Raw genomic sequence first — 24,961 nt, 5'->3', positions numbered from 1 at the left:
GCGCTGAGCAGGGCCCTGGGGGAATAAATGAATGAACTTGACAGTGTGTGAGGACCTGGGCTCACACCCCAGGCTCCGTGTCAGTGCCTGCAGGGGCCCTGTCCTGAGGCATGGAACCCGTGGAGCTCTCTCCTCTGGCGCTCACCCTCTGAAAGGGAAACAGGGCCTCTGGTGGGTGGAGTCCTGCAGGCACTGAGCCCTGGTGACAGACCCAAGAAAGGAACTCGCTGAGTCAGGGTGACCTGACAGACTGGTCCGGGGCTGGGGAATCCTTTAGCTGTGGGCTGTCACCTCCCCTCCTGCCCACGTGTCCGGGCCAGCACCTCGGGGCACGGTGAGGACTGCCCAGCGTCCTGGAGGCCAGGCCGGCAGAGTCCATAATAAACGCGCCCACAGACCCGCCCGAGGAAGTTTTGTTTCTCTATTGAGGGTTCACAGGTGCTGAGAGGTGGGCACTGGGGGTGGCGCTCACCTGGGGGCCTGGGGAGGGACCTTTCTGGATTCCCCGGCCTGCCTGCCCCACCCTGCCCCACCAGGCCTGGCCCCCCAGCACGCCCTGGGGTGAGGTGGGGGAGAGGAGGGGCAGTCCCGGGCATGCTGGGGGGCTGCTAGAGGGCAGGGCCGGGGTCTGGGGGTGGCTGGTGCCGCCGTGGGGGTCCCCTACCCCACTGGGAGGGGCCGGTCCTGGGTGTGGAGGGTGGGTCTGCACCCCTGGCAGTGCTGGGAAGGGCGGCGGCGGCTGAGGGTGGAGGCTGGGTGGGGAAGGCTGGCTTGGAGGTGCAGGCGTGGTGGGCCGGTGTCATCCCAGGAGGCCGGCCGCACAGTGTCACCGTGACACAGCAGACCCTCCTGAGTCCCCGGGCTCCAACCAGGAGCACGGGCCCAGCCCGGAGTCTCGGGGTCAGGACCCTGCTGCAGGCTGGAGCTCCAGCCCGGCCCTGCATGTGCAGAGTGGCACCGCGGCTCTCTAGCCCTCCTGCGTGGGGTGAGCAAGCTGCCATTCCAGGGCCCAGGTCATCCACCCTCTCATGCTCACTCTCATGAGTACATACACCTGGAGAAGATAAGCAAATTCAGGGGCCGGGTGGTGGCCGCCTGGCTGAGCACGCGTTACAGTGCGCAGGGACCGGGGTTCGAGCCCCCCCTCCCCCGTCCCCACCTGCAGGGGGAAAGCTTCATGAGTGGTGAAGCAGAGCTGCAGTTGTCTCTCTGTCTCTCCCTCTCTGTCTCCCCCTTTCCTCTCAATTTCTGGCTGTCTCTGTCCAATGAATAAAGACAATGAATATTTTTCTTTTTTTTCCCCTCCAGGCTTATTACTGGGGCTCGGTGCCTGCACCGTGAATCCACTGCTCCTGGGGTGATGGAAAAGATGGTCCTGGAGACCATCTTTTCCCCTTTTACTGCCCCCATTTTTTTTTTATCATTGTTGTGGTTACTGTTGTTGATATTGATGTCATTGTTGCTGGACAGGACAGAGAGACATGGAGAGAGGAGGGGTAGACAGAGACGGGGAGAGAAAGACAGACACCTGCAGACCTGCTTCACCGCCTGGGAAGCGACTCCCCTGCAGGTGGGGAGCCGGGGGCTCGAACTGGGGTCCTTACGCCGGTCCTTGCACTTCACACCATGTGTGCTTAACCTGCTGCGCTACCGCCGGACCCCAACAATGAATTTTTTTAAAAGATTGTATTTATTTATTGATGAGAAAGATAGGAGAGAGAGAAAGAACCAGATATCACTCTGGTACATGTGCTGCCGGGATTGAACTCAGGACCTCATGCTTGAGAGTCTAGTGCCTTAGCCACTGCGTCACCTCCCGGACCACACGACAATGAATATTTTCATTTATTTATTTTCCCTTTTGTTGCCCTTGTTTTTTATTGTTGTAGTTATTATTATTGTAGTTATTGATGTCATGGTTGTTGGATAGGACAGAGAGAAATGGAGAGAGGAGGGGAAGACAGAGAGGGGGAGAGACAGACAGACACCTGCAGACCTGCTTCACCGCCTGTGAAGTGACTCCCCGGCAGGTGGGGAGCCGGGGGCTCGAACCGGGGTCCTTATGCCGGTCCTTGCGCTTTGTGCCACTTGCGCTTAACCCGCTGAGCTACCGCCCGACTCCCCCAATGAATCTTTTAAGAGATAAGTAGGCCCGGGGTTCTGGGGCTCAGTCTGAGGCCCTGGAAGCTGCTGTCTCCTCCGGCACCACCTGGGGCAGAGCTGAGCTGAGCTGAAGGGGGGGGGGCTCATAATTATTTACTACTGGATAGAGACAGAGAGAAGTTGAGAGAGGAGGGAGAGACAGAGAGGGAGAGAGACAGAGAGACATCGGCAGCCCTGCCTCACCACTCGTGAAGCTTCCCCCTGCCGGTGGAGACTGGGGGCTCGAACCCGGGTCCTCGCTCACTGCAATGTGAGCGCTTAACTAGGCGCACCCCACGTGGCTCTTATTTATTTTAATGTAGAAAGATACAGAAAGACCAGAGCCCTGCTCAGCTGTGGCGGATAGTGCTGTGGGGGATTGAACCTGGGACTCTGGAGCCTCTGGCAGGAGAGTCTCTTTGCATTACTATTACTCTGTCTACCCCACCCAGCTCACGTGTTTATTTTAATAATTTCAGTTTAGGTTCCCCCCCCAGCAACCTGCTGAGCTCTGGCTGATGGTGGTGCTGGGAACTGTCTTGAAACTGTAGAACCTCAGGAGAGCCTAGGGCAGGAAAGTCTGTTTGCAGAACACTTTTTAACTTTATCTTTATTTATTTATGTATTTTTACCAGAGAACTGCTCAGCTCTGGTTTATGGTGGTGCAGGGGATTGAACCTGGGACTTCAGAACCTCAGGCATGAGAGTCTCTTTGCCCCAACCACTATGCTGTCTACCCCTGCCCTTTATTTTTATTTATTTATTTTCTCTCTTCCTCTCTGTTTCCCCTTCCCTCTCAATTTCTGTCTCTATCCAATAAACAAAGATAGTTAAAATGAGAGCGAGCGAGCGAGCCAGCGAGAAGGGGAGGAGGCGCAGGGCTTCTCTGGCACTGGTAGCGCCAGGTCTCAGGCTCAGGGGCCCATGCTGGCTGCACCTTGTCTACTGGACCCGCAATAGAAATGTGTTTATTTCAGGTGCGCGAGCGAGAGAGGGAGAGACACAGAAGCTTGTGTTACTAGGGAGGCGAGCACGTCTTGTCGCTATTTCCCTGGACACTGTCTTTCAGTGAAAGAAGGAAAAAAAAATAAATAAAGGAAGGAAGGAGAGAGGATATTGAAGACGCTGAGTTTGACCCCCGGGTTGCTAGGGTGCCAGAGTGACGTGCTCGCTCTTTAATAAATACAGTAAAATGCATCGCTTTTTAACTTTATTTTTTATCGACTTAATATTTATACACACATTTACGCAGTTAGGGTAAGAGACAGAAATTGAGAGGGTAGGTGGTGGCAAGAGAGGCACCTGCAGCTCTGTTTTGCCACTTGTGAAGTTTCCTTCTGTAGGTGGGAACTGGGGGCTTGAACCTGGGTCCTTCCACATTGTGACGTGTGCTCTACTGGGTGTACCAGCCCCCAGCCCTTTATTTATTTTCCCAGAGCCCTGCTCAGCCCTGGCTTATGGTGGTGCTGGGGATTCCACCTGGGTCAGTGGAACCTCAGGCAGGAGTCTGCGTGACCACTGTGTTATCTCCCCAATCAGCAACGTTTTAAATGTTTTATTTATTTTTTTCCCAGAGCCCTGCTCAGTTCTGGCTTATGGTGGTGTGATGGATTGAACCCGCGACTTGGGAGCCTCAGGAATGAAGAGTCTCTTTGCAGAACCATTAGGCAGTCTTCCCTAACCTTATTTATTTCTTACTGGGTAGAGAGAAATTCAGAGGGGAGGAGGGAGAGAGACACCTGCAGGCCTGCTTCACTGTTCCTGAAACTTTCCCCCCTGCAGATGGGGACCAGGGGCTTGAACCCTGGCCCTTGTGCACCGTAACGTGTGCACTTACTGGCCGCCTGGCCCTGGCGTTCTTCGGTATAGGCCCCCGTGTATCTGGCCCACAAAGGAACCCAGGCTGGCACTGCCAGCTCACCGTGGGGCTGTGCTCTGGCCTCTGAGCGGCAGGTCAGGAGGCTGGTCCTGTTGGGAAGACAGAAACTGGGTGGCTGCCAGCTGGGGGGGGGGTGGTGGCTAGGGCACTGCTGGCTGGGCTGACCTGATCCTGTTTCTACAACTTGCAAACAGGGAGGAGCCCTGCCCGCCTGCCACTCCTGGGGCTGAGTCACAGGGCCGTTTGCGGTCAGCAGAGGCCCAGTGGGCCTGGGGCCCTGGGGACAGGTGACTCTTGCCTCAACTTCCTGTCACCCTGTTGCTACAGTTCCGGGTTGGCTGGGAGGCCAGCAGGGGAGGGTCGGGCTGACAAGTCCTGCTCCCCTCTGACCACCTCCCAGCCCATCTTTATTGTTTGCAAAGTCCTTCAACTCTGGCCGGCAGACGTACCCCGTCTCACACAAGCTGCTGCTTCTGGTGCCCACTCACGTTAGGGGGCTGGTAGGTACCCACCCGATTCTCAGAGCCCCAGCCCTCTCCTCCGCTCAGGTGGCAGACACCCCATGAGGCACTGTCTGCTCAAGCCCCCGACTCACAGTCAACCTCTTAGAAAACCAAGTGATTTCAGTGGTCCGGAAGGGGGCGCAGTGATAAAGCTTTGGACTCGCAAGCATGAGGTCCTGAGTTTGATCCCCGGCAGCCCATGTGCCAGAGTGATGTCTGGTTCTTTCTCTCTCCTCTTATCTTTCTCATAAATAAATAAAATCTTTAAAAAAAATAAAGAAAAGAAAGAAAGAAAGGAAAAAGGAAAAAAACCGAGTGCTTTCAAAAAAGCTAAAAAGAAAAGGGGGGCGGACAGTGATACACCCAGCTAAGGGCTCATAGTACTAAGCACAAGAACCTGTGTGAGAATCCAGGTTTGAGCCCCCGCCCCCCGGCTCCCCAGGGGCAGTGGGTCTGCTTCATGAGTGGTGAAGGAGGAAGGAGAGGAAGCAGTAGAAGGGGGAGCAGAAGTGTGCTGGGGGTGTGTGTGTCGGGGGCTGGAACCAGGCTGGCGGGTCAGGGCTATAAAGACAGCTTGTCCCCAAGACAGAGACGGCCTTGTTCCTGGACGCCTGCTGCTGGCTCCACTGGGGACAGAGGGCCACATGGTCTCACTCACCGGGCAGGCGGGTGCTGGGAGGCAGCTGGGACCTGCTCCGCACGAGGTTCAGGCCAGGGCCAGCTGGGGGTGGTGGTGGGAAGAACCCCCAGAATGGCCCTGCCCTCCACCCCCAGCAGAGGGCACAGGCTGCTCGCACCGGCCCCTTCACCCACCCCAGAGGTCTGGAGGGGAGAGCTGGGCACACGTAAGGGGGGCCCTGGCCCACTCCCCAGACACCCTGGGGCACCCTGCCCCTTGCCGTGGCCCTGCAGCCGGAGAGCCCTCCAGGAGCCCTGGGGCCAGAGCTGCCCGGGGAGTGTGGGGACAGAGGTGGAGGTGACACCGCCACCGCCAAGTGCCCCAGAATAAGAGGGCAGAGGAGGAGGGAGGGGCTCCACTCCTGGGGACCTGCCAGGGTCCCTGTCCCCACCCCTCTCCTCTCCTCGGGGACCCAGTCTGTCTGCGGGGAGGGTCCTGCCCAGACCTGGGGGGCACCCAGAGGGCACCCCAACCGCCCACAGTGGGACCTGCTGGGCAGACGGCCTGGCTGGGGACTGGCCCCCGAGGGAGAACCCGGCGGCTCATCCCAGCAAGCGGGGCCGCAGGTCTGCCAGCCGGATCGAGGGCCGGCCCTCACCGCAGAGCCAAGAGCGGCCAGCAGAGGGCAGGAGCGACCTGCCCGCCGGAGCCGCGACGACCTGACCAGCCCTGTCCCAGGGCCCCTCCTCGGCGTGGGGCTGCTCTCCACCGCGACCCCTCTGCGGCCGCCCAAGGTCCCCGGCCTCGTCCCTCCCTCGGGCCAGGCGACTGGCCTTGCTGACTTGGTCCCAGTGGCCCTGGAGCCACGGCCCCTTCCAAGGTGCTTCTTAGGCGAGGGTCCCCCGGCCCCCGCACGCGCACACACTCGCCGCCCTTCGGGAGCTTAATCTGTTTAATGAGGTGGCCTCTGAATCCTGGGCAGGCCTCCTTGCAGGGGAGCCGTGCTGCCCGGGGGGCTTGGTCTCAGAAAGTTTCTCCCCAGGGCAGACGGGTGTCCCCGACAGGAGAGGCACAAGGACGGCCGCAGTCCGGCCGCCGGGCCACCATGGAGCTGACAGGCGGGCAGGGGCCCGGTGTGCGCCGGGGGGGGGCCCTGGCTCTGTCTGTGGTGGGCTGTGGCCTCGGAGGGCTGGTGGGGGCAGGCGGGCACCTCCAGGGTGGGTTTGGCGGCGGTGGAGGGGCACCGTCCAGCTCAGGACCGGCCTGGGTGCAATGTGGGCCAGCAGGCGTGTCCGGCAAGGCGTGTCCAAGGCCACAGACGCACCACGCTGGGTGCCGGCCACCCGCCAGTGAGGGGCCGGGTGCCGGCGGCCTAGCTGTCGTCCTCCGCCCTCCACTGGGTCTTGGAGTGGAACCTGCTCATGAGTTCCTCCAGCTCTGACCCACCTTGCTGCTGCTGCTGCTGGGGGTGGGGGGAGTCTCAGCTCTCTGGCAGGGGGCAGGGGGCTGGGCAGGGGGCCGGGCAGGGGCTGGGCAGGGGGCTGGGCAGGGGCTGGGCAGGGGGCTGGGCAGGGGGCTGGGCAGGGGGCTGGGCAAGGGGGCTGGGCGGGGGGCTTGGCAGTGGCCGGGCAGAGGCTGGGCAGGGGCTGGGCAAGGGGGCCGGGCAGGGGGCCGGGTGGGGGGCCGGGCAGAGGCCGGGCAGGTGGCTGGGCAAGGGGACTGGGCAGGGGCTTGGCAGAGGCCGGGCAGAGGCTGGGCAGGGGGGCCGGGCGGGAGGCTGGGCAGGGGCTGGGCAAGGGGGCTGGGCGGGTGCTGGGCGGGGGGCTTGGCAGTGGCCGGGCAGAGGCCGGGCAGGGGCCGGGCAGGGGGGCCGGGCGGGGGCCTGGCAGGGGCGGCGGGGCTGAGCTGGGCAGCTGGCGAGGCCTCACCTCCAACGTGGCCTTCTGCACAGCGAGCTGGCTGTACACGCGGCTGCCCTCCTCGCCGCACACCTTCTTCAGCTCCTCCTTGTTGAGCGAGAAGAGCTGCGGGCCGGTCAGGATGCCCAGGTGCTCCACGGTCCTGGCGCGCAGGGGTGTGAGGGGCTGCGGGGCGCCCCGCATCCCGCCCGGGCCCGGCCGGGGCCCGCACTCACCTGGGGCTGAAGCCCTTGGCCTCCAGCCAGGCGCGCACCTGGCCGGGCCCCGAATCGTAGGTGAGCGGCTGGCGCACCGGCTGGCTGCGCTCCACGCGGAAATGGCGATTCGGCTGCGCGCGGATGTGGCTGATCTTGCGGAGCAGCTCGTCGTTGACCTCGTCCATGTGGTGCAGCAGCTCTGCAGAGAGCCGCGGTGGAGCCCCGCCCACGGGAGGCCCCGCCCACTGGAGGCCCCGCCCACCACCCCAGGCCTACCCACAGACAGGGCACCGGCCACAGGAGGCCACGCCCACAGGCCTGACAGTCCCATTAGGAAGGCCCTGCTGGGAGCTAGACCCGCCCACATATAGGCCCCGCCCACGATGGAGACCACGCCCACCGCGAGGGCTCTGCCGAAGACCCCGCCCTCGTGCCCATGCCCCGCCTACGAGACGGCGCCCAGGTCTCGAAGCCCCTTCCTCACCGTCTTTGTTTCCGGCAAAGCTTGGGGGCACCTTGTGGGTCGGGCTGGTGGGACCCCAGTACTTCAGACTGGCCTGGAGGGGGTGGAGGCTGTCAGACTCAGCTCCCCAGGGTGGGAGTAAGGGGCACCTGCCCCCTCTCCCATGCCCCCTGCAAAGTCCCCCCCTAGCCCCTCACCGGCTCTGTGGGGCCCCCCAGGTCCTCGGGCCGCACGGGGTCCAAGATGTTGCTGGGCACGTAACCGGCTTCGCCGCTGCGGCTGCGCAGCTTCCACCACTGGTGTCCATCCTCCAGCACCTGCGGGCACACGGTCACCCCGCAGCCCTGCCGCTCCCCGGCGAAAGCCCCCCATCCCCGGCCTGCAGGGGGCTCCAGCTCCCCCTTGCTGGCCCCTGGATGGGGCCTGACCCAACAGGTGATGGGAACGAATGGTCCCTGCCCCCCAGGCCCGCAGGCGCGAGTGCAGGTGGGGCCGCTGGCCGAGGCCTCCCTTCAGTGCCCCCGCCCGCCCCTCCCCTGCCCTCCGCCAGCGCCCGCTCACCTCCAGGACCTCGTCCTTGAGCACCGACAGCTCGTTGGCGTTGCGGGCAGTGAAGTCGTAGAGGACGCGGGCGAACCTGGCCACGGCTGGAGAGGCCTCGTAGCTCCTGTGTGGACAGAGGGGTGAGGGGGGCAGCGCCCTTCCAGGAACTGTGTTCTGCTCACAGGGCCCAGGAGGGGCCAGTGACGCCCCACAGGGGACATCAAAGGGCTGCGGGCTCCGCATCCTGGGGGTACACGGGGGAACTGGGGGCTACAGGTTCCGCAGGCTGGGGGGCCAGGACTTTGGGTGACATGGGGGTTGCGGTCCCCGCAGACTAGGAGAGGCGGGGGACATGGGGGCTGCAGGCTGAAGTCCAGATTTTGGCCAGATGCCGCGTGGGCCAGGTGGAGGAGGGGCCTCGCAGGGATCAGTAATAACAGAAGCAGGTGCTGTCCAGAGCGGCGGGCCGACGCTCCCCACACCTGACGTCAAGGCTCAAAGGTCCACCCTCTGGGGAGCACTCACCTGTGGGTGCTGGAGGCGCCGGCGCCGGCGGGGGGGAGGACATCCCCGGGGGGCGAGGGCTCAGGCGCGAGGGTGTGCTTGGGGGAGCCTCGAAAAGATGGCCGGCTGCCAGGAGGGGGCTGCGGGTAAGAGGCGGGGCTGAGTGCGCCCCCAGACCCGCCCAGGGGCGTGGCCAGAAAGCAGGACGAGGGCGGAGCAGATGGGGCGGGGTCCGATAGCAGGATGGGCGGGGCAGGGCAGGGGGCGGGGTCTGATAGCAAAATGGGCGGGGCAGGGCAGGGGCGGGGTCCGATAGCAGGATGGGCGGGGCAGGGCAGGGGCGGGGTCTGATAGCAGGATGGGCGGGGCAGGACAGGGGGCGGGGTCTGATAGCAAAATGGGCGGGGCAGGGCAGGGGGCGGGGTCCGATAGCAGGATGGGCGGGGCAGGGCAGGGGCGGGGTCTGATAGCAGGATGGGCGGGGCAGGGAAGGGGCGGGGCCAGAAAGGGGTACCAGGGAGGGGGCGGGACTAGAGATCGGTGGTGGGGGGTGAGGCTATAGACACGGGGCGGGGCGAGCTGACCTCGGGGTCCCCCGCCAGCCCCTCCACTTCCCAGGGCGCCTCCTGCAGCACGTCCAGCGGGGGATCCCAGCCGCTGTGGAACCGGGGCACGTAGAGGGGTACCTGCGGCTCACGCCGAGGCCACTCGGAGCTGGGGACGAGACCGGAGTCAAGCTTGGTGGGAGGCTCCCCACCCCGCACCCCCTTCCGCCCGCCACTCGGTACCGGGGGCGCGTCCACGTCTCGCCCAGCTCCTCCCACAGTGCCATCTCCTTGGGGACCAGGTGGCCACGCAGGAAGGCCACGGCGTCGTGGGACAGCAGGGGGCTGGACACCGAGCGGGCGATGTCGGGGCCACCGCAGGTGTTGACGATCTGGGGGCACAGAGGGGTCAGAGCCCCCACCAGCCCCACCGCAACACCAGGGGTGAGCCAGCCCTTCCCGCCTCCCCGGGGCCCATTCTCTCAGCCACCAGCGCCCCAGGGCAGCAGCCTCCCCCCGCCCGGCCCCACCCTTAGCTACTCAGCCCACAACCTCCAGCCCATTAGCCTCCCACCCACCAGCTCTTCAGGCCTCAGCCCATAGGTCCCACCCCTCAGCCCATAGGCCCCACCCCTCAGGCCATAGACCCCACTCCCAGCCCATAGCCCCACCCTTCAGCCCATAGCCCCACCCCTCAGCCCATAGGCCCCACCCCTCAGCCCATAGACCCCACCCCCTCAGCCCATAGACCCCACCCCCTCAGGCCAGACCCCACCCCTCAGGCCATAGACCCCACCCACAGCCCATAGCCCCACCCCTCAGCCCATAGCCCCACCCCTCAGCCCATAGGCCACACCCACTCGGCCCATAGCCCCACCCCTCAGCCCATAGGCCCCACCCCCAGCCCGTAGCCCCACCCCCTCAGGCCATAGGGCCCCCCCCCCCGCGCCCCAGACCCTCACCCCCACCCCCCCCCCCCGCCCCCGCCCTGCACCAGCACCCCCCCCCCCCGCCCCCGCCCCGCACCAGCCCCGCACCAGGTCCAGCGGCCCGAAGAGGAAATGCACGAGCTCAGCGGCGCTCGGGTTCTGGATGTGCTTCTGCAGCTTGGCCTGGGGGCGGGAGGGGCCGCAGTCAACACAGAAGAGCCACCCCCAAAGTCAAGTCGGCGCAGCGGCCCAAGAGCGGGGAGACCCCGACTCACCAGGAGGTTGATGGCCAGCTTGATTTTCTGGAAGCAGTCCACAAACTCAGCCTCGGAGGGGGGCCGTGCCCGCAGCGTGAGGACGCCCTCTGGGGGCCACACGGTGACGGTCCACTGTGGTCACTTTGCCCTCCACCTCTGACCCGCCTCAGGGCACAGCCCCTCGACCCACTGCACACGGCACCCCCACTCAGCTCTCTCCCGAGTCCCAGTACCCTCACCTGCCTGCCTCCCCTCACCTGTCAGCCCCTCTCACCTGCTGGCCCCTCACCTACACGCCCTCACCTGTCAGCCCCTCTCACCTGCGGGCCCCTCACCTGCTGGCCCCTCACCTGCACGCCCTCACCTGTCAGCCCCTCTCACCTGCTGGCCCCCTCACCTGCTGGCCCCTCACCGGCACGCCCTCACCTGTCAGCCCCTCTCACCTGCTGGCCCCCTCACCTGCTGGCCCCTCACCTGCACGCCCTCACCTGTCAGCCCCTCTCACCTGCTGGCCCCCTCACCTGCACGCCCTTACCTGTCAGCCCCTCTCACCTGCTGGCCCCTCACCGGCACGCCCTCACCTGTCAGCCCTTCTCACCTGCTGGCCCCTCACCTGCACGCCCTCACCTGTCAGCCCCTCTCACCTGCTGGCCCCCTCACCTGCTGGCCCCTCACCTGCACGCCCTCACCTGTCAGCCCCTCTCACCTGCTGGCCCCTCACCGGCACGCCCTCACCTGTCAGCCCCTCTCACCTGCTGGCCCCCTCACCTGCTGGCCCCTCACCTGCACGCCCTCACCTGTCAGCCCCTCTCACCTGCTGGCCCCTCACCGGCACGCCCTCACCTGTCAGCCCCTCTCACCTGCTGGCCCCCTCACCTGCTGGCCCCTCACCTGCACGCCCTCACCTGTCAGCCCCTCTCACCTGCTGGCCCCTCACCTGCACGCCCTCACCTGTCAGCCCCCTCACCTGCTGGCCCCTTCTTTCCCTTCTTCTTCCCCTTCTTGCGATGGTTCAGCTGTTTGAAGGCCTCTGCCGCCTTTTGCAGCCGCGCCACGAACCACTCGATGTCATCCAGCGCGCAGTTGAGGATTTGCTGTGGGCAGAGGAGTCAACGCAGGTGCAGGAGACCCGCCCCCCAAAGGGACCCCGCCCCCAGGGAGGGGCCACACCCCCAGAAAGTGACCCCGCCCCCAGAGAGGGGCCACGCCCCCAGAGAGTGACCACACCCCCCGGTATGGGCCACGCCCCCAGAGGGGGCCCCGCCCCCAGAAAGGGACCGTGGCCACAGCCCAGGGGACCCGTCCCCAGAGTCCTGGGTTGGAGTCCCGTCTCGGGCAGGTCCATGGACGCTTGCCCCGTTGCAGGGGGCTGTCATTTCAGGAGGGCGCTGCGCCCGCCGGGGACGCCCGGACACCCACCGTCTCCTTCTCTATCTTCTGCGCCAGCACCGCCCGCGGCTCCTCCTCCAGAGACTCTCGGCGGCCGAAGCCTGGGGGGGTGTTGAGTGCTGACCCGCGGCGGCCCCCACCCTGGGGCGCCACAGCCTGGGGGTCCTCACCCGGGGCCCCCACCCAGGGGCTCCCCACGCTGGGGTGCTCGAGCCCATGCCGCCTACCCGCCTCGCCCGACGGCACCGGGGGGCCCACGCGGTTCTTGGGGGGCGAGTCCCCGCTGCGGCGCTGGAAGGGGATGGGGGCCGGGCCCGGGGGCGGCGGCAGCACCGACAGCCGCTGCCGGATCTTCTCCCGGTGGCCCCTGCAAACCCGGCTCTGCTCAGCCTCTGGGCGCCCCCCAGCGCGCCCCCCGCCCTCGCCCCCAGCGCGCCCCCCGCCCTCGCCCCCAGCGCGCCCCCCGCCCTCGCCCCCCAGCGCGCCCCCCGCCCTCGCCCCCAGCGCGCCCCCCGCCCTCGCCCCCAGCGCGCCCCCCGCCCTCGCCCCCAGCGCGCCCCCCGCCCTCGCCCCCAGCGCGCCCCCCGCCCTCGCCCCCCAGCGCGCCCCCCGCCCTCGCCCCCAGCGCGCCCCCCGCCCTCGCCCCCAGCGCGCCCCCCGCCCTCGCCCCCAGCGCGCCCCCCGCCCTCGCCCCCAGCGCGCCCCCCGCCCTCGCCCCCCAGCGCGCCCCCCGCCCTCGCCCCCAGCGCGCCCCCCGCCCTCGCCCCCAGCGCCCCCCCGCCCTCGCCCCCAGCGCGCCCCCCGCCCTCGCCCCCAGCGCGCCCCCCGCCCTCGCCCCCCAGCGCGCCCCCCGCCCTCGCCCCCCAGCGCGCCCCCCGCCCTCGCCCCCAGCGCGCCCCCCGCCCTCGCCCCCAGCGCGCCCCCCGCCCTCGCCCCCAGCGCCCCCCCCCCGCCCTCGCCCCCAGCGCGCCCCCCGCCCTCGCCCCCAGCGCGCCCCCCGCCCTCGCCCCCAGCGCCCCCCCCCCGCCCTCGCCCCCAGCGCGCCCCCCGCCCTCGCCCCCAGCGCGCCCCCCGCCCTCGCCACCAGCGCGCCCCCCGTCCTCGCCCCCAGCGCGCCCCCCGCCCTCGCCCCCAGCGCGCCCCCCGCCCTCGCCCCCAGCGCGCCCCCCGCCCTCGCCCCCCAGCGCGCCCCCCGCCCTCGCCCCCAGCGCCCCCCCCCGCCCTCGCCCCCAGCGCGCCCCCCGCCCTCGCCCCCAGCGCCCCCCCCCCCGCCCTCGCCCCCCAGCGCGCCCCCCGCCCTCGCCCCCAGCGCCCCCCCCCCCCCGGCCCTCGCCCCCAGCGCCCCCCCCCCGGCCCTCGCCCCCTTACTTGAGCGTCTGGGGCCGCAGCTTCTTGCCCAGCCGGCAGTCGGCCAGGGCGCTCTCTATGTCCTCCTGAACCAGCTCGGCCTGGGGGTCGGGGAGGGCAGTGGTGGGCGAAGCTCTGGCTGCGGGTGCAGAGCCTCAGGGGGTACTGGGCGGGGGCGTCGGGTCTTCCGGTTCCCGGGAGGGGGGGTCGGGCCGGGCATGACGCGCACCTCCACCTCGTCGCAGTGGAAGAAGTGGATGTCGGGCTTGCTCTGCTCCGAGTCCTGACACACCAGCAGTAGCACGGATGGGTAGCGCAGCTGGTTCAGCACCGTCTGGCTGTGGCGCACAGTGGGCAGTGCAAAGTTCTCCAGCTCCTCCTGCCCGATGAAGGCTCAGCCAGTGCTCTGCACCGCGGCCTGCCGCACCCCTGCAGCCCCTGCCTGCAGACGCCTGTCCACCCCCACAGCCTGGTCTGCTCGCCCGCAGCACCTGCCCCGCCCGGCCGCACCTGCGTCTCCACGTCCAGCAGCCGCAGGCAGTGGGCGCTGACCTCCAGCAGGACCTCCTGTGTCCAGATCTTCTCCTTGGAGCTCAGCTGCACCAGCTTGTGGATGGCGTCCTCCACTGACGTGATGGCCTCGCTCTTGTCCATGATGAAGGTGGCCAGGTGCTGCGAGGCAGGGCCGTCACTGGGGCCAGCAAGCCCGGGGTGGGGAGGGCTCTGGCTGGGAGGGCTGTGGGCTGGCAGCAGGGGACCCAGCCACCCACTGGTCCCACGGCACCGCGTGGCAGGGTGGTGCTGGGCCCTCCGTGATAATGGTTGAGCAGAGCTTCCCTCTGTGCTGCCCGGCACTGCTCAGAGACAGAGGCAGGGGGAGACACCGCCCACCCGGACTATGCCAGCCGGGCCCCGCTGCCCAGCGAGGATCCACAAGGCAGTCATGGGCACTGGCCGCAGACTGGCCCCGGCCCGTGGGGCTGGCCCCTGTGTCCCTGTCCTGTGGGCTGGGCTCCCGCCTCCCGGCACCCAGCATGCTGCCTCCCCCAGGCCCCCCATCTCCTCAGTCAGCAAGGCAGCCTGTGCCCAGCAGCAGGTGCCAAGCCGAATTCACCACGAAGGGCAAACGGACTCAGGGATGGGGGCTCGGCCTAAGGCCTGCTCTGCCGCAGGCTGAGGTGCCCACAGAGGGGGAGGAATGAAGCTACAGTCAGTAGTGACACTGGCAAAAGCAGCAGCCCTGGACACAGCCCAGCGACAGGGAGCCTGTCCCTCCCTTGTTCAGGGGCCAGGTGTGACCAGAGTCACATGGAGGCAACGTGGCAGCACAGGAAGCTGAGGGGGGGGGGGGTGTTGGGCGGCGGCGCAGCGGGTTAAGCGTACGTGGCGCAAAGCGCAAGGACCCGTGTAAGGATCCCGGTTCGAGCCCCCGGCTCCCCACCTGCAGGGGAGTCGCTTCCCAGGCGGTGAAGCAGGTCTGCAGGTGTCTGTCTTTCTCTCCCCCTCTCTGTCTTCCCCTCCTCTCTCCATTTCTCTCTGTCCTATCCAACAAAGACATCAATAACAACGATAATAATACCACAACAATGGTAAAACAAACAGGGTAACAAAAGTGAAAAAAAAAAAGGCATCCAGGAGCAGTGGATTCGTAGTGCACCAAGCCCCAGCAATAGCCCTGGAGGCAAAAAAAAAAAAAGAAAGAAAGAAAGAAAGCAAGCAAGCAAGCTTGGGGGGGGTGTCCCCCTCCATGTGGATGAAAGGCACCTGGGAGCTGGGGAGTGGCACATGTGTGAGGCCCCAGGGCACAGACAAGAATAAAGACCAAGAAAAGAAATACAGGTGTGTGGGGGGGGGGGCAAGAGGGTCCAGTGGTAAGTGTGGGGCTCTCAGGCGTGAGCTTCCTGCCTACACCACTACCCCGCCCCCCCCCACATGTGCCAGAGAGACCCCCTGGTTCTCTCCTTAGCAAAACAAAACAAAGCAAATAAAAGAGAAGGCAGCAGGGTGGCAGGGACGGGAGGGAGTCCGGCCAGCTGGTTCCAGGCCCCATTTGCCACAGCTGCGCTGTGCTGGGGCCTCTCAAAAGCGAACAGATACTGGGCCAGGCACAGGGCACAGTCGTCACGGAGAGACCTTCACACTCTGAAGTCACAGGTTCAACCCTCAGCACCACCACACACACACCAGAGCTGAGCAGGGCTCTGGAAAAAGAATTTAAGTCAAACAGGCCCAGGAGCTGGTGCCGCGGCTGTGACTTGGGGCTTTTAAGAGCCTGAGGGCCTGAGCCCATCCCACAATTTCTCTCACAGCCACTTTGAAAAGGAAATAATAATAGGCAGCCACTTTGAAAAGGAAATAATAATAATAGGCAGCCACTTTGAAAAGAAAATAATAATAATAGACAGCCACTTTGAAAATGAAATAATAATAATAGACAGCCACTTTGAAAAGGATAAAAGCTTTTCATAGTCTTTTTTTTTTAAAAAAAAAAGACAGAGAGACAGAGAGAGATTGAGCAGGAGGGGGAGATAGAGTGGGCGAGAGCCAGAGAAACCCCTGCAGCACTGCTTCACCACTCGTGAAGCTTCCCCCTGCCGGTGGGTGGGCCTGTGCCCTGTGCCCTGTGACACGTGCTCAGCTGGGTACAGCACTGTGTGGCCCTGATTTCCATTTTCTAAATGGAAAGAAATTATATTTATTTATTTATTTATTCCCTTTTTGTTGCCCTTGTTGTTTTATTGTTGTAGTTATTATTGTTGTTATTGATGTCGTTATTGTTGGACAGGACAGAGAGAAATGGGGAGAGGAGGGGAAGACAGAGAGGGGGAGAGAAAGACAGACACCTACAGACCTGCTTCACCGTCTGTGAAGCGACTCCCTGCAGGTGGGGAGCAAGGGGCTTGAACCGGGATCCTTACACCGGTACTGTGCTTCACGCCACCTGCTCTTAATCCACTGTGCTACTGTCCAACTCCCACTTTCTGTATTCTGTTTTTTTAAATATATTTTTAAAATATTTATTTATGTTCAACAATTTGTTTGGCTTTGTATGTTCACTCTCTTTTCAGCCACCAGGTTCCAGAGGCCAGCAGGATGCCGACCAGACTTCCCTGGACAGTCGACCCCACCAATGTGTCCTGGAGCTTCCCAGAGCCCTGCCCCACTAGGGAAAGAGAGAGACAGGCTGGGGGTGTGGATCCACCTGTCAACACCCATGTTCAGCGGGGAAGCAATTATAGAAGCCAGATCTCCCACCTTCTGTACCCCACAATGACCCTGGGTCCATGCTCCCAGAGGGATAGAGAATGGGAAAGCTATCAGGGGAGGGGATGGGATACGGAGATCGGGTGGTGGGAATTGTACCCCTCCTATCCTACGGTTTTGTTAATGTCTCCTTTCTTAAATAATTAAATAATAAAAAATATTTATTCACTTTTGTTGCCCCTTTTGTTTTATTGTTGTAGTTATTGATGTTGTTGTTGGGTAGGACAGAGAGAGAAATGGAGAGAGGAGGGGAAGACAGAGAGGGGGAGAGAAAGACAGACACCTGCAGACCTGCTTCACCGCCTGTGAAGCGACTCCTCTGCAGGTGGGGAGCTGGGGGCTCGAACCGGGACCCTTACGCCGGTCCTTGCGCCTGGGGCCACGTGTGCTAACCCGCTGGCTACCGCCTGACCCTTCTGTATTCTTCTTAAGAGACTTACTTGCTAGTGAGAGAGAGGAGGGTGGGAGGCACACCCAGAGAGGGCATCACTCTGGCACTTGTGCAGCTGGGGGTCAAACCCATGAGCTCGTCCCTGAGAGGCTTCACGTCACTGGTGGGGCGGGTGGTGGCTCAGCTGGCTAAGTGCACATGGGATTAAGCGCAAGGACCCAAGTTTGAGCCCCCAGCTCCCCACCTGTGCGGGGGACACTTGGCACGTGGTAAGGCAGGTCTGCAGGTGTCTCTCCCTCTGCCTCCTCCCTCCCTTCTCAGTTTCTGTCTTGTCAAATAAAATAGAGAGAGAGAAAGAAAGGACACCAGGAGTGATGGATTCGCCCCACTGATAATTCTGGAGGCCAACAACAACAACAACCCCAAACAAACAAACAAACACATAAGTAAAGGGCTCACTAGTGGCAATACATAGGCAACAAGCCCACAGCCCAGAAGCACTGAGGGACAGAGAAGAGAATGTCCCCAAGGGGACACCAGCGTCCTCACAGAGAGGGGGGCAGCGGGGAGCCACGTCCTCACGGGGCCTGAGAAGACAAGGAAGCAGAGGGAGGGCCGGTGGCCACGCGGCACGGCACACACCTCATCATGCCCGGGGACTGGGCTCGAGCCCCCATCCCCACCAGTAGGGGAGTGTCACAAGCGATGGAGCGGGGCTGCAGGGGTGTCTCTCCTCTGCCTCTCTGTCTCTCACCCCTGTCTGGAAGAAAGCAAGCTCCAGTGGTGACCCTGGGGGACAAAGGAGTAAATAAATAAGTAAATAACAGACAAGGAAACAAATGACTAAAACTCAGAGTGAGTGGGGAGGGAGACGACAGAGACACCACGAGGAGAACAGGCAGCCTGGCCCAGAACTGATGTGACACTGGCGGCACTGCTGAGCCCCGGGTGCGAGCAGGAAAGACAGAGCCAAGGGCGGGGTGACAGCAAAGAGACTCTCATGCCTGAGGCTCTGCACCACCATAAACCACCACAAACCACCATCAGTCCCCGCACCACCATAAGCCAGAGCTGAGCTGGGCTCTGGGGGGAACACAAGGCCAGGAAGCCAAAGAAAATGCACGTTCTCCACCACGGGAGCCAGAGGCAGAGCAGCCCACCCGCTCATGTCCCCGCTCAATGGAGGCCCCCCGGAGCGTCCCTCCGCCATGCCTCTCTCCCAGAGGGGACACCCCCAGCCCTGTCGCCTCGTAAACACCTCCCAGGCCCCTGAGCATAGCCGCAGAGCACACACTTCACCAGGTGGGGGACCATGTTCAAGCCCCCAGCCCACACAGGAGCATGGGGGCTTCGTGAGTGCTGCCCAGGTGTCTCTGCTACGCGCTCTCTCTCTCTCTCTCTCTCTCTCTCTCTCTGCTGAGCTGTGCTGCCCAGGTGTCTCTGCTCTCTCTCTCTCTCTCTCTCTCTCTCTCTCTCTCTCTGCTGAGCTGTGCTGCCCAGGTGTCTCTGCTCTCTCTCTCTCTCTCTCTCTCTCTCTCTGCTGAGCTGTGCTGCCCAGGTGTCTCTGCTCTCTCTCTCTCTCTCTCTCTCTCTCTCTCTCTCTCTGCTGAGCTGTGCTGCCCAGGTGTCTCTGCTCTCTCTCTCTCTCTCTCTCTCTCTCTCTCTCTCTGCTGAGCTGTGCTGCCCAGGTGTCTCTGCTCTCTCTCTCTCTCTCTCTCTCTGCTGAGCTGTGCTGCCCAGGTGTCTCTGCTGCTCTCTCTCTCTCTCTGCTGAGCTGTGCTGCCCAGGTGTCTCTGCTCTCTCTCTCTCTCTCTCTCTCTCTCTCTCTCTCTGCTGAGCTGTGCTGCCCAGGTGTCTCTGCTCTCTCTCTCTCTCTCTGCTGAGCTGTGCTGCCCAGGTGTCTCTGCTGCTCTCTCTCTCTCTCTGCTGAGCTGTGCTGCCCAGGTGTCTCTGCTCTCTCTCTCTCTCTCTCTCTCTCTCTCTCTCTCTCTGCTGAGCTGTGCTGCCCAGGTGTCTCTGCTCTCTCTCTCTCTCTCTCTCTCTCTCTCTGCTGAGCTGTGCTGCCCAGGTGTCTCTGCTCTCTCTCTCTCTCTCTCTGCTGAGCTGTGCTGCCCAGGTGTCTCTGCTCTCTCTCTCTCTCTCTCTCTCTCTCTCTCTCTCTCTGCTGAGCTGTGCTGCCCAGGTGTCTCTGCTCTCTCTCTCTCTCTCTCTCTCTCTCTCTCTCTCTCTGCTGAGCTGTGCTGCCCAGGTGTCTCTGCTGCTCTCTCTCTCTCTCTCTCTCTGCTGAGCTGTGCTGCCCAGGTGTCTCTCTCTCTCTCTCTCTCTCTCTCTCTCTCTGCTGAGCTGTGCTGCCCAGGTGTCTCTGCTCTCTCTCTCTCTCTCTCTCTCTCTCTCTGCTGAGCTGTGCTGCCCAGGTGTCTCTGCTCTCTCTCTCTCTCTCTCTGCTGAGCTGTGCTGCCCAGGTGTCTCTGCTCTCTCTCTCTCTCTCTCTCTCTCTCTCTCTCTCTCTGCTGAGCTGTGCTGCCCAGGTGTCTCTGCTCTCTCTCTCTCTCTCTCTCTCTCTCTCTCTCTGCTGAGCTGTGCTGCCCAGGTGTCTCTGCTGCTCTCTCTCTCTCTCTCTCTCTGCTGAGCTGTGCTGCCCAGGTGTCTCTCTCTCTCTCTCTCTCTCTCTCTCTCTCTGCTGAGCTGTGCTGCCCTGGTGTCTCTGCTCTCTCTCTCTCTCTCTCTCTCTCTCTCTCTACTGAGCAGTGCTGCCCAGGTGTCTCTGCTGCTCTCTCTCTCTCTCTGCTGAGCTGTGCTGCCCAGGTGTCTCTGCTCTCTCTCTCTCTCTCTCTCTCTCTCTCTCTGCTGAGCAGTGCTGCCCAGGTGTCTCTGCTCTCTCTCTCTCTCTCTCTCCCTCTCTCTCTCTGCTGAGCTGTGCTGCCCAGGTGTCTCTGCTCTCTCTCTCTCTCTCTCTCTCTCTGCTGAGCTGTGCTGCCCAGGTGTCTCTCTCTCTCTCTCTGCTGAGCTGTGCTGCCCAGGTGTCTCTGCTCTCTCTCTCTCTCTCTCTCTCTCTCTCTGCTGAGCTGTGCTGCCCTGGTGTCTCTGCTCTCTCTCTCTCTCTCTCTCTCTCTGCTGAGCTGTGCTGCCCAGGTGTCTCTGCTGCTCTCTCTCTCTCTCTCTCTCCCCCTAAGGCCAGTCTATGGGGCCCAGCCACCCTCCCTCAGTCAGGGTCCAGGGGCAGGCCTGGGCCTCAGCCTCCTCTTCCAGGAGTGTCTGCAAACCTCACCCACGGCCCCCACTCATGGGCTGGGGTCCCCCACCTGTAAGCTGGGGGCCCTGCATAGGTGAGTGTGGCCAGGAAGGGCAAAGTCTCCCAGGAGTGGGAGGGGCCGGGCTGTACCCCACCCCCGCAGACAGAACCCAGTGGGTACCCCCACAGCCATCCCATGGAGGCCAGGTCCCTGGGGAGGGCGCCCCACCGCCAGCCCTGTGTCCTGTGGGCCTGGACCTTGGCCAGGGCAGGAAGGTTGCACCAACCACCCTGGGCCCTCACAACAGAGCTGACCCCAACTCTGAGCTGGGGCAGGTTCTGAGCAAGCTAATGGCCCCCACCCACCAGCCCCACTAGCCGAGAAAGCCCCAAGTTCCTCCTCTGGGGCTCCCACCCTCGCCCAGCCCCCACCCCTGGCCCCTGGGAGGGGTTGACCACTCCACTGTGGCCGGGCCAGAGCTGGGGGCTTGGGGCTGGGGACTGGGGCTATAAGCTGGGACTGTGGGCTGTGGGACTGGGGCCTGAAGCTAGAATCTTAGGTATGGGGGCTGTGAGGCTGGGGGCTGCTGCTGGGGTCTGGGGGCTGGAGGTTGGAGTCTGTGGGCTGGGGGCTGGGGGCAGGTCTAGAGACCTGAATTCTTGAGGGCTGGGGGCTGGGGGTTGGAGTCTGTGGTCTGGGGGCTGGGGGCAGGTTTAGAGACCTGAATTCTCGGGGGCTGGGGGCTGGGGCTGGGGGCTGGAGGTCGGAGTCTTTGGGCTTGGTCTGGGCTGTGGGCTGGGGGCAGGTCTGGAGACCTGCATTCTCGTGTCTGGGGGACTGGGGGCTACCGTCTGGGGGTCTCACCTGCACGTGGTACTGGGATGTCTCATGCATGATGACGCTGGAGTTGGCGTACTTCTTCCTCTGCTCTGGATGTGGGGACATGGGACTCAGCCGGGCTGGGGGCCTGAGGGGGCCCTCCAGACTGGACATGGGCCAGGACCAGGAGGTGGCTGCCACACGCGGGCCAGCCCAGCTTGGGTTTCAGGAGGAGCGCAGCCCACGTGAGGACAACCTGAATTATTAGTGAGGCTGCTCCCCTTACAGGGGGAGGGCCCCCACCCCGGGCGCCCCCCGCAGGCCGGCACTCACCGAACAGGTCCTTGGCGCTCATCTTGCCCACGGCGTCTGACCGGCCCAGGCTGCCACTGTGGGGAGGGGCTGGTGAGGGCCGGTGGGGCCACACCCTCCCTGGGGGCACCCTGTGGGGGTCTCACTTGGCAGCACCCAGGCAGCAGCTCACGGACCCTGACTGGCTCATGGTGTCCTCCTCAGCACGTCGGGGCCCTCGAGCCCACCTGTCGGGACAGAGAAGCCAACTAAGCACCTCCCCGCCCTGCTGGGTCCTCAGGGTGTGGTGTCCTGCCCGTCCCAGCTGGCGGCCGCTGGCCACCCCGTGATTCAGGAACCCCAGGCGGAGGGACACTCACAGGACACCCACACGCCTGCCAGGTCTCAGCAGCCTGGCCTGGGGGGGTGGGGGTCAGTACTTGGGGTCCCCAGGGCGTGTCCCGGAGGTTGTGGGGGTGCCCAGGCCCGGTCTTGGGGTCGGGGTCGCAGAGGGCAGGGCAGGGCGTGGCGGGAATGTGAAGAATGTGCCTGACCCAGGGAGGGTTTGGCCGGGGCTTCCACTGCGCCAGGCAACAACACGCACGTGTCCGCACACACCTGGGCACACCTGGCCCTTGGGGGGGCTCTCCGGCTGTTTCTGGGTGCACAGGGCCAGGCTTGGTGGCCACTGGGCAGCAGAGGGGAGGAGGCCCTGGCAGGGCGGGGAGGGCTCGGCTCCAAGTTCAAATTCCAGCCTGGTAGTCAGTGACCTTGGGGAGGGCCACAGGCTTGGGATCGGGGAGGAGCTGGCTGGGGGACCACTGGGCCCTGGCCTGGGTGCTGGGTGGCCAGAAGGGCCTGGCCACGAGAGGAAGGGTCACCTGGGAAGTGGGGCGCAGAGGGACAGGGGCCAGCAACATGGCCCAGCCTCCCTGAACGGGGCATCTGTGGCTTGGCCTGGCACAGGAGAGAGGCTCCTGCTCAGGGAAGGTCCCCAGACTGCCGGGCTGGGGGAGAGGTCCTGGGCCCTGTCCACCCCTCCCACCTGCTCTCCGAGGCCCACACACCTCGGACCCTGTCCCTGACCCCAGCCGGGCCTGGCCTGGGCTTCCTCTGGGCGGCACCCAGGAAGTCCCTCGGGTCGATGGGCGTCTGTGGCCCTCCAACCTCGTCTCAAAGGGGCAGTTGTCCTGCAGAGCCCCCTCACACCCCTCCCTGGAGAAAGGGTCCCCCGGAGCCCCAGGACTGGAGGGGACAGGAGACTGCGCCACTGGCTGGACCGTCCCAGCCCCAGAGCCCGGGGACTGCTCCCCGCCCACCAGGCCTGCCGCTGCTGACCCCGGCTGGCCCAGGCAGGCTCACCTGCTGCTCGGTGCTGGCCTGTCTCTCTGACCGTCCGTCTGTCCACCCGTCTGTCCGCTTGGCCGCAAGCCCGGGCAGGGTGGCAGGCCGAGGCTCTGGGCGGCCGGCGGGCGGGGCGGCAGCAGGCGGAGGAACCTGAGCGGCAGGTCCCAGTCACCAGCCGACACCTGGCCCCGCCCCCGCCTGCCGCGAGGCGTCTGCGGGACACGCAGGGCAGGGCGCGGAGGGGGCCAGGGTGGGGCCGCTGCCTGGGGTCTCCCACCCGGCGTCCAATAGCCCCGACCGCCCGCCGGGCAGTGCAGCTCCCCACTGCCCACCTCTGGGAGACGCTTCCAGGAGCCCCTGGCTGAGTGGCGGCAGGTGGGCAGATGTCCCTCACCCCCTGTGCCCTTGGGGGCTCCCGGGACTAAGTGTGAGGATGTGAGGGAGGCCCCTATGCAGCCATCCACAGTGCGGGGTGAGGTGTAGAGGTCATCACCTGTGCCCCCAGCTGCTCTGCCTGCCCTCCTACCGGGCCCCCATGGCTCTGCGCCCGATGTGCCCCCACCTCATGAGGCAACAGGGCAGGAGTCTTGGGGAGGGGCTGTGGACAGGGGCGGCCCCAGAAAAGGCCGCACCTCGTGGGGGAGGGAAGGCAAGACAGGGCCGGGCAGCTGGCACAGAACACCTCGGGGTGCAGGGAGCGCCCCACCCAGGAGGGGAGACCTTGGGGTGCAGGAAGTGGCCTTCGGCCTCTCCCAGTCCTGCCCACTGGCTTCCTGGCCTTCCAGCTGCAGCAGGGAGGAGCCACACCTGCCAGGCCAGAAGGAGAACTGCCGGAGGAACCCGAAGGTGCCACCCATGGGGAAACCCAAACAAGCCCAGATGGTGCGTCCCTGGCCTGGAAGGGAGGGTCAGTGGCCAGTCCACAGGCCACAAACCCTTAGGGACCTACTGCCAGGTGTCCCGGGAAGGCCCTGTGTTCTGGGGTGCAGAGGCCCTGGGAAGGCCCTGTGTTCTGGGGTACAGGGGCCCTGGGAAGGCCCTGTGTTCTGGGGTGCAGAGGCCCTGGGGAAGGCCCTGTGTTCTGGGGTGCAGAGGCCCTGGGAAGGCCCTGTGTTCTGGGGTGCAGGGCCCTGGGAAGGCCCTGTGTTCTGGGGTGCAGAGGCCCTGGGAAGGCCCTGTGTTCTGTGGTGCAGGGCCCTGGGAAGGCCCTGTGTTCTGGGGTGCAGAGACCCTGGGAAGGCCCTGTGTTCTGGGGTGCAGGACCCTGGGAAGGCCCTGTGTTCTGGGGTGAAGGGGCCCTGTGTTCTGGGGTGCAGAGGCCCTGGGAAGGCCCTGTGTTCTGGGGTGCAGAGGCCCTGGGAAGGCCCTGTGTTCTGGGGTACAGGGGCCCTGTGTTCTGGGGTGTAGGACCCTAGGAAGGCCCTGTGTTCTGGGGTACAGGGGCCCTGGGATGGCCCTGTGTTCTGGGGTGCAGAGGCCCTGTGTTCTGGGGTGCAGAGGCCCTGGGAAGGCCCTGTGTTCTGGGGTGCAGAGGCCCTGGGAAGGCCCTGTGTTCTGGGGTGCAGGACCCTAGGAAGGCCCTGTGTTATGGGGTGAAGGGGCCCTGTGTTCTGGGGTGCAGGGGCCCTGGGAAGGCCCTGTGTTCTGGGGTGCAGGGGCCCTGGGAAGGCCCTGTGTTCTGGGGTGCAGGGGCCCTGGGAAGGCCCTGTGTTCTGGGGTGCAGAGGCCCTGGGAAGGCCCTGTGTTCTGTGGTGCAGGGGCCCTGGGAAGGCCCTGTGTTCTGGGGTGCAGGGGCCCTGGGAAGACCCTGTGTTCTGGGGTGCAGAGACCCTGGGAAGGCCCTGTGTTCTGGGGTGCAGAGGCCCTGTGTTCTGGGGTGCAAAGGCCCTGGGTTCTGGGGTGCAGTAGCCCCAGGAAGGCCCTGTGTTCTGGGGTGCAGTAGCCCCAGGAAGGCCCTGTGTTCTGGGGTACAGGGGTCCTGGGAAGGCCCTTTGTTCTGGGGTGCAGGGGCTCTGGGAAGGCCCTGTGTTCTGGGGTACAGGGGCCCTGAGAAGGCCCTGTGTTCTGGGGTGCAGGGGCCCTGGGAAGGCCCTGTGTCCTGGGGTGTAGGACCCTGGGAAGGCCCTGTGTTCTGGGGTGCATTAGCTCTGGGAAGGCCCTGTGTTCTGGGGTGCAGAGGCCCTGGGATGGCCTGTGTTCTGGGGTGCAGGGGCCCTGGGAAGGCCCTGTGTTCTGGGGTGTAGGACCCTGGGAAGGCCCTGTGTTCTGGGGTGCAGGGGCCCTGGGAAGGCCCTGTGTTCTGGGGTACAGGGGCCCTGGGAAGGTCCTGTGTTCTGGGGTGTAGGACCCTGGGAAGGCCCTGTGTTCTGGGGTGCATTAG

General features: G+C 64.6%; 2 protein-coding genes across 4 annotated transcripts in view; both read right to left on the bottom strand.

Annotated features, from left to right (window-relative positions):
• RPLP2 (ribosomal protein lateral stalk subunit P2) overlaps positions 1 to 11,981 on the bottom strand; it is a 56,602-nt gene extending 44,621 nt beyond the window's left edge. Inside the window, exon 1 of the mRNA XM_060175909.1 lies at positions 11,977 to 11,981. The gene's annotated coding sequence lies outside the window, so the exon portion shown is untranslated. The remainder of the gene's footprint in view (positions 1 to 11,976) is intronic.
• EPS8L2 (EPS8 like 2) lies at positions 6,376 to 21,482 on the bottom strand. Of its 3 annotated transcripts, none has more exons than XM_060175872.1 (20): positions 21,402 to 21,482; positions 21,277 to 21,332; positions 20,989 to 21,053; positions 13,747 to 13,908; positions 13,466 to 13,615; positions 13,258 to 13,337; positions 12,117 to 12,256; positions 11,920 to 11,990; positions 11,468 to 11,594; positions 10,519 to 10,607; positions 10,352 to 10,426; positions 9,558 to 9,706; positions 9,354 to 9,483; positions 8,791 to 8,909; positions 8,284 to 8,389; positions 7,920 to 8,039; positions 7,744 to 7,816; positions 7,278 to 7,458; positions 7,072 to 7,204; positions 6,376 to 6,605 (listed from the first exon to the last, which is right to left on the bottom strand). In XM_060175872.1, exons 1-20 carry the CDS (start codon positions 21,443 to 21,445, stop codon positions 6,516 to 6,518), a joined length of 2,160 nt encoding a protein of 719 aa, XP_060031855.1. In that variant the 5' UTR covers positions 21,446 to 21,482; the 3' UTR covers positions 6,376 to 6,515. The 3 variants fall into 3 exon arrangements, with proteins under 3 accessions (XP_060031855.1, XP_060031856.1, XP_060031857.1); XM_060175873.1 differs by having other exon boundaries at positions 6,376 to 6,602; XM_060175874.1 differs by having other exon boundaries at positions 21,432 to 21,482.
• Positions 21,483 to 24,961: the final 3,479 nt, after the last annotated feature.

Source organism: Erinaceus europaeus, chromosome 17, assembly GCF_950295315.1.
Source record: "Erinaceus europaeus chromosome 17, mEriEur2.1, whole genome shotgun sequence".
Taxonomy (NCBI): Eukaryota; Metazoa; Chordata; class Mammalia; order Eulipotyphla; family Erinaceidae; genus Erinaceus; species Erinaceus europaeus.
The sequence above is the reverse complement of the archived record's forward strand: the minus strand, read 5'-3'. Positions and strand labels throughout refer to the sequence as shown.

What these genes read in the sequence shown, in the direction of transcription:
- EPS8L2 (XM_060175872.1), bottom strand. Translation starts at nt 21,445, where the DNA reads ATGAGCCAGTCAGGGTCCGTGAGCTGCTGCCTGGGTGCTGCCAA. An exon ending in AGCTGGCCATCAACCTCCTG is followed by an intron (nt 10,427 to 10,518) that starts GTGAGTCGGGGT and finishes TCCCGCCCCCAG; the next exon opens with GCCAAGCTGCAGAAGCACAT. An exon ending in TGGGGGGCCCCACAGAGCCG is followed by an intron (nt 7,817 to 7,919) that starts GTGAGGGGCTAG and finishes CACCCCCTCCAG; the next exon opens with GCCAGTCTGAAGTACTGGGG.